The following is a 10617-nucleotide window of genomic DNA, read 5'->3' on the forward strand; positions in this document are numbered from 1 at the left end:
CCGCCGGTGGGCCCGGGAGCCGGTCCTCGAGGCCAAGGACCGGCTCGAGGAACACATCCCTGGTGTGTGTGTGTGTGTTCCACTGTACATTTTCCTCATAATTTCCAAATTAATTCAAGGTAAATACTTGATGCTCATGCAATGTTACACATTATTGACCGCCAGGGTTTTGCACATATTTGGGTGCAAAGTCCTTTTGGGTTCCAACTTAAAAGCAGATGCCAAACACAATCCTTGATGCTAGCTAAACTGCTCTCCAGAGAGGAATGCTGCACTCGCTGTTTCACGCGTTACCGCCAAAGCTTTTGTGTGATTTTTCAGGTATACTTTTCTGGAAAAAAAATGTGAAGTGATTGCCAAATTATTAGACCTTTTGGAATTTCAGCATCCATTTCCTCATGTCCTTTAACACAATCCGAATTAATTATTTGATGTGATCTGACATTAGCTCGAGTGAGGAACGCTGAAGTCTGGCTGGATTTGTTGGAGTCTCGCGTTACGTCGAGCATGATCTACCTCCAAGTTTTTGTGCGACTTTTTGGAATGGATTTAATATTTTACTCCCAAATTTGAGTTGTTTGTCCAATTGTACGACTTTTTGCATATCTCTTTATGAAATGTTGATTGCTTATTTCATTATGTGTCCATATCCTGTATTGTTTGCCTTCAGGAAAAGAAATGAGGGGCAAACGATGAAACCTTAATCCCCATTTCTTTCTTTTTTTTTTCTTCAATGAATGATCTGCTCTTCATGTTGGCTTGTTAAAGTTTAATTAGTACTAAATAGCATAAAGAGAGTTTGAATCATGATCACCTTCACAGCAAATGCACTGATTCATAATGTAGTACGTGTCCTTGGATTCATCCTTACAGTTTTTCACTGCTAAAATAATCAAGATTAAAGGAGGTGTTGAGGTTGTGTGAATGCCTGCAATGACTTGACTGTTTGGGTTTTGTTATTATTTCAACATAGCTTTAGTCTCTGCACAGCTGCCTTCACGCGGAAGTCAAGGGGTCGACCCACAACATCTTATCACCGCCTGCTATCTTCACTTTGGAATATGAAGTAAAGCCTTTGCTTTCTCTCCCCGGAAAACACCTGCATCTGATCACACTTTGCAGGGAAGGGTCACATCCTGGCTTTTCATTGGACTGCCATGCTTTTATTTATTTTTTTTAGAAGCCTTCACTTTTTTAGTGGGAGTTGATAACACACAACGGAGCGGTTCATAGATCCTCACCAAATAAAAACGCTGGGTGAAATGTGAATGTGGGATGCCTTTGAACTTTACGCTGCAATGTGGGTCAGAGATCTATCGCATGCATATTCTGAAAAAGTCTTTTCATCTCCAATTGCGGCGTTAAGATTCCCCCCCGGTACACTCTTAATTTCATCTCCTTCTCTCGCTGTTATTTATTTCATTTTCTGCACATTAATGCGTAATCTTCTCAAATGTGTTAGAAGTGAGCCCTTCGCACCAGGAGGAGGGGAGGGAAACATTTTTGGCTGGGAGGGGGCAGTTTTTCTTCTGCCACCTCTCCGTCCGTCCTTAATGATTTCATTTTAACGGTGGTGGGCTGACCAACAAGTGTATGAATGGGGACCCAGGGTTGACGAAGCTTGCGTGCACCGCACCACTCCACTCCCAGTCAGCCTCAATGTGTTTGTATGTGTACGTGCTTTCAATGAGGCACAGGATGCTCTCCTTTGTGTACCATAACATTCCTTCCGAAAAGCAATTACTGCAAACATTGTTATAGTTTCTTCTCCTATTGAAAGCACCTCTCTCTCTCTGTTTCTCCCAACCCTCCCCACCCATACCCCCTACACACCCCACCCCACCCCAAACCCGCTTTGTCTTACAGACGGAGAATTATTCAATTGACTCCAGTTACGTGAACAGCAGAGCCCACCTCATTAAAAGGTACTTTTATTTTTTATTTTTTTGGTTTGTTTCGAGCACCTTGTTACCATTGTTGTTCGTAATTGTTTCATCTAATGAGAGCGCAGGAATCCTTGCGGTGGTTTGTAGGAGCTTGTTTTGGACTGGGAATAATAGGGATTGAAATAGAATGTGTAAAATAAAAAAAGGAAAACTTCCAGGTAATTCATTAAGATGATGAAGAAATATGCAGAGAGATTTCTGAATTAGACATAGCACCAGAATCTACAGTACATCTATTTGGTAGGCATCATTTGAAGCAACACATGATGTAAAGCAGGGTTTTAACACAATACAATAAAATACATCATTATTTATATGGCACTTTTACAACAGCTGCAGCTGTAGCAAAAAGTAACTGAAAGTAATGTTTTTGCTCTCCCTATTGTCGGGAAGTAGAATACAAGTCATAGGTTGCAATGAATGATAGTAATCTTTTCAATAATCTTTTCGCAACTGCTAACAAAACATGCCAGGTATCCAGGCAGGCCCGCCATATCATAGACCCCACACCCCCGATTAGGAGATCCAGGGATGGCACGGCAATGCAAAATGTTCTTTTCTTTTCTTTTTAAAATCTCCTCTACATGTCATATTAATCATCTGTATTGTCAGACCTTAAAACGAGGTTAAGTAATATGTCCTTCATTGTAGTTGTGAAGTGTTCGTCACTTTGGCACATACAGTACAAGACATAACATCAGGAGCTTAACATAAACTGATGATAAACATCTTATCACAATATTTTTAGCAATCCCATATTTAATGCACTAAAACAACGTAGTAGGTGTCCGTCCAGGTCGGTCCACCAAACTAGAGACCCACTATAGTAGGGCATGCGAGGTTGCCATGGCAATGAAAGAGATTCTGTTATCCTATTATAATCTATTTTTATTTGATGTGAATCCGATGTCATATAATACATTAGCAACTTTTCATTCAAAACCGAGTCTTTAAAGCAGAAGTAAGTCATATTTTCATTCACGGGCTTCCCCTGTAGTTCTGAAGTCAATGTTTCTTGGGTTAATATAAGCCATACCATCAGGGTCTTGAAATCAGGACTATTTTCAGATGATGGTATTTAGCAAGTAGCATGTTTGTACTTCCCATAGCTGTGAAGAATACAAGTCATAGAATAATTTGCTTGATCATGATCTTTGTAAAATTCTGCTGCAGCACCGAATATGAAAAGTGTCGATCCAAGTCCAACATGTTAAAAGACCCTCAGAGAAGGAGAAGAGAGATTCGATTCAACTTTTTGGATTTCAATGGCCCATCAGCATGAAAATTAAACTTGAAAGAAAGAAAAAAAAGTATATGTAGATGCTTTCGAAAAGATAGATATTATAAATACATTAGATTAAAGAGTGTTTTAAACGTTGCAAAAAAATGGCCTCTTATTTGATATTCAAATCAAAATGTTAACATTATTTTTTCTGATTTTCTGTTTTTCACTCGTTTATTACTACATTTAACAACAGAATGTTCAATGACCTTGTTGTACCCGAGTCATATCATTTCTGCGACACATGAGTGCTGACTTCATTCACAAATGTGTTAGCATATTTACGTGCAAATATGAATATTATCTCTCACTACACTACAGATTGGAGGTGTCAGAATACATCGGGTGGGCGCTTGCTAATGCTTTTGGAAGGCTTCTGCTTGGCTAACTAACAGCTGGCCCATCTCTTTTTTTATGTGGCTATCGAGTAGACATTTTTAAACTGTCATGCAGGTGTGGACTGAAAACCCCATTTATGTTCTCGAGCACTTATCCTCATTGAGGTCACTTTGGGGAAGTGTAGGGTACGCCCTGTTGCTAATCAATCGCAAGGCGCTTATATGCAACCATTCAGACTTAACTGCACTTACACAGGGTCTTATGCTTCCCAACATTACAAGATGAGTAGTCCTAATCTTTTTTTTTTTTTGTGGATTTGGAATGTTACATATGCCAAACATAGTACCTCAGTCATATTTTTTTGAGTGAGTTGTTTTTTGTGAACAAAACTGCACAAAACAAGCGCCTAAGTTTGACGAAGTTTGCTACAATTACACGATGAGTATTCATGATTAAATGTTTTTTTTTTTTACATGCAGTGCATTCTGTAGAGCAGGGGTGCCCAACCTTTTTTGACCGAAGATGTACTTTTCGTTCAACCAACCTACCGCGATCGATGCATGCATACACAACACACTTACAGACGCATGCCTACCTACTTCGTCGAGATCTGATGCGGAGGCATGGGACACACTTTTGCAGCGTTTTTGACTATCGTAGCTCACGTGTACCGTTTTAAAAATGCTTTTCACGTCCCTCCAGATTCTGTTTGCCAGCACCCTCGGTGAATTGTACATGAAACGCAGTTTTTTTAAACTTTATTTATTTATTTATTTTTTTGCAACAGCCACCTGCCTTGCATCCTGCCCTGCTAATAGAAACAGGTGTCACAGGCTATGACGCAAATATTCGTTAACAGAAACGTTAAAATGTAATATTTATTCTACCCATTTTTACAGCATTGGGAAACGTTAAGAATGTTTGTGTCATGTTTTTACTCCTACAGAAACCATATTTAAAACAAAAAAATTAATTTCCCTCCCACATCTTTTTCCATTTTCAAACATTTTTTATAAAGCTCCAGGGAGCCACTAGATGGCGCTAAAGAGCCACATGCGGCTCTGGAGCCGCGTATTGCCGACCCCCGGGTTAGAAAGTGTGTGGCCTAATTGCCCCTCAGTAGCACTGATGAAAAATTGTGGCCCTCTCCAGCATTTCATTTGCTCATCCCTGATCTATAGTCTTTATGCATGGATGTGGGAGGTAGCCGGAGTATTTGTAGAGAGCCCACGCAAGCACAGGCACAATGTGCAGCCTCCACACAGGAAGGACAGAGCAGAGTTCGGACACCGAACCTCTTTCAGCTGTGAAGCACATGTGCTATTCACAAGTCCAACGTGCTGCCCCAGAAATTGGACAGAAACATGGGAAACAGGGTTAGGAAATTGGCACTGAAGTCAAAATAATTCCCTTCAGCTGTGGAAAAGTTTTGCAAAGGGGCTTCTTTTGATTCCACAATTGTCCTTTTGTTACCTGCAACAATGGAGGCTTTCTTTTGTTTGCCCCCAGTTATGCTCCCTCACTCAAGTCCCATTATGACAATTTCCCCTCCAAAGACTTCCTGCATTGATGTAAACAAAGCACATTGAAGTGCAGATTCCCACAAAGCAAGACCCCCAAGAGCCCAGTGATCCCCCCCTGATCTGGTACAGGTGCAATTACAGTGATAACATCAGAAGATCAGCATTAGCTGCTGCCGGAGCCCTGCAATGGGGAACGTTCGGCCAGTGTTTAAGGATACAGCTACCTTGGAATGCCCTTTATTCCTACCTCCCACCCTCTTCCTGCTACTTCTTCCAAGAACACTTGTTGATTTATTCCCCTGCTCTTTAGCATTGTTTATAAATGTGAATTTGTTCCAGTGGGATGGTACTCAAATGAGGGGAAATCACACTGTTACTGTGCAGCTGTTGATTGTTCCCCCCATTCCCCTCCCCATCCCGCGTTATTGACTGCGAGCCTCCAGTGCAAGGCAGATGCTCTGTTTGTATGCCTACGGCGTTTCCGACATCCATCTTCCTTCCTGGAATTCCTGATTACTGCAGTATTTGTCTGATTGAAGTGAGTGAGCGCCTCCCTGTTTGTTCAAGATGCCCTTGAAGGCAGCGAGTCCATCCAAAATGTCTTCGTCTTTTCCCCTGGGGAGATTCATACAAGCTCTTTATATCAGGATTATTTAAAGTTGCGTGTTCCGCTTAGATTTATTCTGAAGCAATTTTTTTAATATGTCCAGAATAGACAGAGAAATGACCTAAAAAAAAGACAGATTAAGGGCACATACAATGCTAAAAAAAAATGCCTGCCAGAGAAAAAGATGGACACCTTCAAGGCGAACATGTGAGCGAAGGTGATGTGACAGTTAATCAACATAGTTCTCGGTCCTCCCTTGTGCAGTACATCGACATTCAAAGATCTGGAGGGGAACAGTCTGAAGGACAGCGGCCACGAGGAGAGCGACCAGACTGACAGCGAACACGACGTCCAGCGAGGACACTATGTTGACACGGCTGTCAATGACATGCTCAACATGACCGTGCCCCCCAATGTTTGCCAGCTTCCTGAGCAAGGTAAAACCACCTCTGTTTTGCTGTACTACAACATAACGGCCAAAGTATCCCTGATGGTTTAGTTTAGTTTCACTTGCAATGGTAACTTCTGATGTGGCTTGTGTTTCTACTGTTGGGTGTGATGTCAAATAGTGTGGAATCATACCAGTTGGATCCATTTAAATTAGGAGTGAAATAAGGCAGTAAACAACAATGACAACAGAACTCATTCTTTAGCAATGTGATTGGTACCATGACAGAAGGGGTACCTTAAAGTCTACTGACCAGTTATTGTGGTAGTATTCACAACTGTGAATAAACAGAAATTCTTTTGTGGCTCATCGAGTCGCTTTTGTCGAGGAAATGTGTGTTCATAAAATAATGAGGAATTTAAAAAAAAAAACAAAAAACCTCCAGTCGATGTAAAACGACAGGAGTGTCATGGGTGAAAAAAAAATGATTCAATAGTTCTATTCAAAAACAGAAACATGAATAGTATAAAGATGAAGACAAAAATAATGAAATATTTGATGATTTTCTCATTTTGATGATTTCAAAAAAAATGTGTGTTCCTCAGTCTAATGTATGAATTTCACTTTCTCAATGGAACTACTGAAACAAATGAACATATTTGCATACCAGAAACAATCTTACTGTATATGAGAGTGTGTCACTACTGCCATACTGTTGCCAGTTTTTGAAGCGAACACAAACTGTGTTAAGTGTTGCAGCAAAACGGTGGCTTGCCCAACTAAAGACACAGCTTGCTGCTATTGTTAGCCTGTTAGCTGTGTGCCCTCCCTTTGGAATAATAATTATAATAATAATAATACATTTTATTTATAAGCGCCTTTCAAGACACCCAAGGACACTTTACAATAACAAAAAACACAGAACAATGCGGGTTGAGCAGCGGCAGCCAAAACACGCCAGCGTTCACTCAACCCGGAAGTCAGAAAGAAACCACAAGGGAGGGAGAGGGGGAGAAAAAAAACCACGCTCGAACTATCCTCATTTTGAGGATAATTTGAGTTCGGCAAAAAAACTCCTGCACAAGCATATGACAGTTACAACAGGTCACAAGACATAAACAATGAAGACGGTGATACAAGGGAGTGTATGAGGGAGGGGGTGATGGTGGGGGACTAGCTTCCGTGCATACTTTCATCAGGGGAAGGTCGAGATAGCAGATGTTGTTTTGGTAGCAGGCTGCCCAAGAATTTAAGACAGCCTTGAGTCCGTGGCTTATGTCTCTTTAGTGGCGTCGATCAGCCAAATCCGTGATTTCTGTCAATATTTGAGCACGGATTCCAGTTTCTCCAAGTTCTTGACCATCTTGCAGAGACGCTCCAAAACCGCAACAGTTTGTGGTTGAGCACAGTCTGAGTCTGAGTGTTGGACATCCTCACTATGCCATTCTTAGACCAGCAGCCTCTTCCCTTCCTATAGAGCCGCTCCCGTCAGTAGGCTTCCCACTGCCTGCTCTTCTCATCGAGAAAATTTTGTCGATGGCATCGAGAGACCAGCCAACCAATTCCATGTTTGTTTTTAGGATGAAAATATGGCAGGAGGCTAGGAAAAGTCAGACAAAGACAGCACATGGACTGAGTGGCGAGCAGGGAAGGGTGGGGGTGGGGTGGGGGGACAGGAGCAGAAAGCAAAAGCGTCCGCCTTCGTCGAGAGCCAAGCAAGAAGTGTGAATGTGTATGAATGAACTTCCACTAAAAGTTCGGCAATCCCGCTCTTTGTCCATCTTTACAACTCGTCTTAAAACACATTTTTTATTCTTTGGCTTTCGAAGCTTTAGACTCAGGATGAGATTCGGCATCGTTTTAATGATTTATTGTGTTTACTGTTTTTATGTTATTAATTTATTTTTTTAACTGTTTTTATATGTCTGATTTTTACTTTTTGTGCAGCACTTTGAACACAGTTGCACTTGTTTTTAAAGTGCTCTATATATAAAGTCCAGTTGAGCTGTAATTTGCCTGTTGTGCGAAACTCGATGGCAGAGCTTAGAGGTGCAGCTAATACTGTGGCAGGACATTGCAAGTGTGGTCATCCAGTTGTTGTGTGCGCAGTTTGCGGAACTGGATCGGAAAGGGTTGTCTTTTTTTATGCTCGTCAGGCAGGCCTCCTCTGCTTGAAGTGATGCTGCGGGGACGTGATAATGAAAGCTGCTATTCTACTCACATCTTACAAATTGGTTTGGTGTCATTCAGAAGCTGTTTTAATGGTTGCTTGTTGTTGCTTTCAGTGCTGTTGTTGTCCTTTCACAATGATTTCTTGACATTGCTTCAAGGTATAATTGTTGCCTCAAATAATTGGATGAAGAAAAGTCATTTGTGGATGCGAATATGTCTATTGGAGATGGTTAAAGGAATTTCCATAAGTTATTCATCTACGTTATTTTGGTACCCTCAATGTACCCTCCCAACTTTTGACAACTGGAAAAGAACAAAAATTGCCTTGTAACCTTCTGACGCAACCTCAGGCAACACACATTGATTGACGGCAGCTATGTTTACGTTTGAAGGTTCGTTGAAAGCCCATGAGCCAGCGTGCCAGCAATTACGCTCACAAAGGTGGACTTTTACATATCTCCACAAGCCCTGATCCATTATTCAGAGGGATCATTTAGCCGGCGAGTTAATGCGGATGTTTCATATCTGACTGGAGCGTTTAAAAAGACATCCCGTCGTCTGGCAGGAGTCAGTTTAAGGGGTCGTGTCGGTGCTTAACTGCTGCCACTCACACTGGAAAAGGAGGATGAAGACATCTACAGCCGGCCCAGATGTTGCCGTTCACCTGCGAGCTATTTTAGACTTGCGGGCTTGCAGGAAAGCACCACAGGTGCACAAGAGTCTGCTTTGGGGAAAACTTTTAGGGTGACCCGCGTTTCTCATTTTTAGCTCGGCAAAATGGGTTTATAAATAGCTGTGCCTTCCCTCAGTGGTGTTATTTTAACTCCAACCGTAATAAGCACCTCGCTTTTCTTCTCCCCCTTGCTCACGTACAAAATCAATTTTTAATGAGCGCGACTGAACAAAAATATGCTTTTATGTCAAGGAATAATAAGACTTCCTTAAAGTTGATGTAGCTGGGAGCAATTTTGGCTGAAGGTGGTCTGTAAGTGGGGAATAATAACATTAGGAGACACACTTAATGACAGCCATGCAAATGGACTCCGCCGGCGCCTCCCTGGCTGCTCGCCCGTCATTTGTAACAACTTGGCCGAGACACGCGCCTGACGTCAAATGCATGGTAGAGTATTTGGAATGCGTGGCCCGCTTAAACGGTGTCATTTCATAGTGTTGTTCATCCTTTTAAGCATAATAGAATACTAATAACAAAGGAGCTGATTGTAATTACAATCAGGTCATCTTGTTTGTTTGTTTGTTTGTTTGTTTTTTTCATGTTACTGCCCCAAAATTATGTTGTTTTTTTCCTCTACTAATACACGTAGAAGTCACAAGTGAATTGTGAGGAATAGGATTATTAAAGGGACCAAACATAGGTTTACAAATATGGACTACAGTGGAGAACTCCTGGTTTACATTATCGTCTTTGGTAGCCTTCCTGTGAAGAAAGAAAGAAAATGACCCAAGGGTCAATAATATAACCAAAGTGTCAACCTGGAATTTTCTAAAATGCCTATTGACAGGCCACAAAGCCTCAGGGAGAATTTCCTTGGCATTTTTTGACAAGTCACATCAATCTTACAGTATGCGAAACCATAATAATGCAAACAAGGAAATAAAAACTCTGTGAAACGTGTTTTTGTGCTGCAAGGCTGCTTTTTGACATCTAGCACAAGGTGCAGCGTACAATGAAAATCTCAAGACTATATAGGCTTTCTGGAGCCTGCTCTGTGTCAAAAAGATTGGTGGGTCGCTCAGCAGGATAAAGACCCTCAAGACACAGATAAAAAACATTTGAAAAGTGCTAAAAATAAAACACCGTACACATCTGAAGAACCCCGGTCTAAATCTCTTTGAAGATCTGTGATCCAGTCTGTTTCAAGTCATCAAAACAGCAAAATTAGTCGTGGAAAATGTAGAAATACAACATTCGGGGCAGGTCTGAGATCCATTTAATTGAGAAAAAAATTGGACAGTGTGAAGCAGTTTGTATTTGGTGAAGGAAGGGGATATTTACGAGACGATTCACCAAAACAATCTTCCAGGTCTGTTGAGAAACGCAGCCGCAGCACAACACACAATGCCAGACAACGCTGAGGATTCATTCTCTTCATATGTGCTTTTACTGTCATGTTTTCTTGTGTTGATGAGGGCCGTGAACAAAGCAAGCAGGAAGGAGCGCAGGTTAAACTCCCAGCCGTGAACAGAACAAATGTTTACCATTCTCAGTAATTATGCAAAGGTGCTGTTTGCCCGGGAGACAAGAGTTACCTTCTCACAAAGAGACCCTCCACACCACCATAAAAACTTTCTTTCACAAGGCAATCCCTTTGTGCTCAGTTCGCCCCCAATCCCCCCCCCCC

General features: G+C 41.6%; 1 protein-coding gene and 1 long non-coding RNA gene across 4 annotated transcripts in view; one reads left to right on the top strand and one right to left on the bottom strand.

Moving 5' to 3' along the window:
• LOC109515879 (uncharacterized) overlaps positions 1-4528 on the bottom strand; it is a 19845-nt gene extending 15317 nt beyond the window's left edge. Inside the window, exon 1 of the long non-coding RNA XR_002168274.1 lies at positions 4518-4528. This is a non-coding gene — a long non-coding RNA (uncharacterized LOC109515879). The remainder of the gene's footprint in view (positions 1-4517) is intronic.
• pcdh19 (protocadherin 19) overlaps positions 1-10617 on the top strand; it is a 69170-nt gene that overhangs the window by 33171 nt on the left and 25382 nt on the right. For all 3 annotated transcript variants that reach the window (XM_019869947.1, XM_019869945.1, XM_019869946.1), the window contains exons 3-4: positions 1867-1925; positions 5962-6134. In XM_019869947.1, coding sequence (XP_019725506.1) covers positions 1867-1925; positions 5962-6134 — 232 coding nt within the window. The remainder of the gene's footprint in view (positions 1-1866; positions 1926-5961; positions 6135-10617) is intronic.

Source organism: Hippocampus comes, unplaced genomic scaffold, assembly GCF_001891065.2.
Source record: "Hippocampus comes isolate QL1 unplaced genomic scaffold, H_comes_QL1_v1.1 scaffold9, whole genome shotgun sequence".
NCBI lineage: Eukaryota > Metazoa > Chordata > Actinopteri > Syngnathiformes > Syngnathidae > Hippocampus > Hippocampus comes.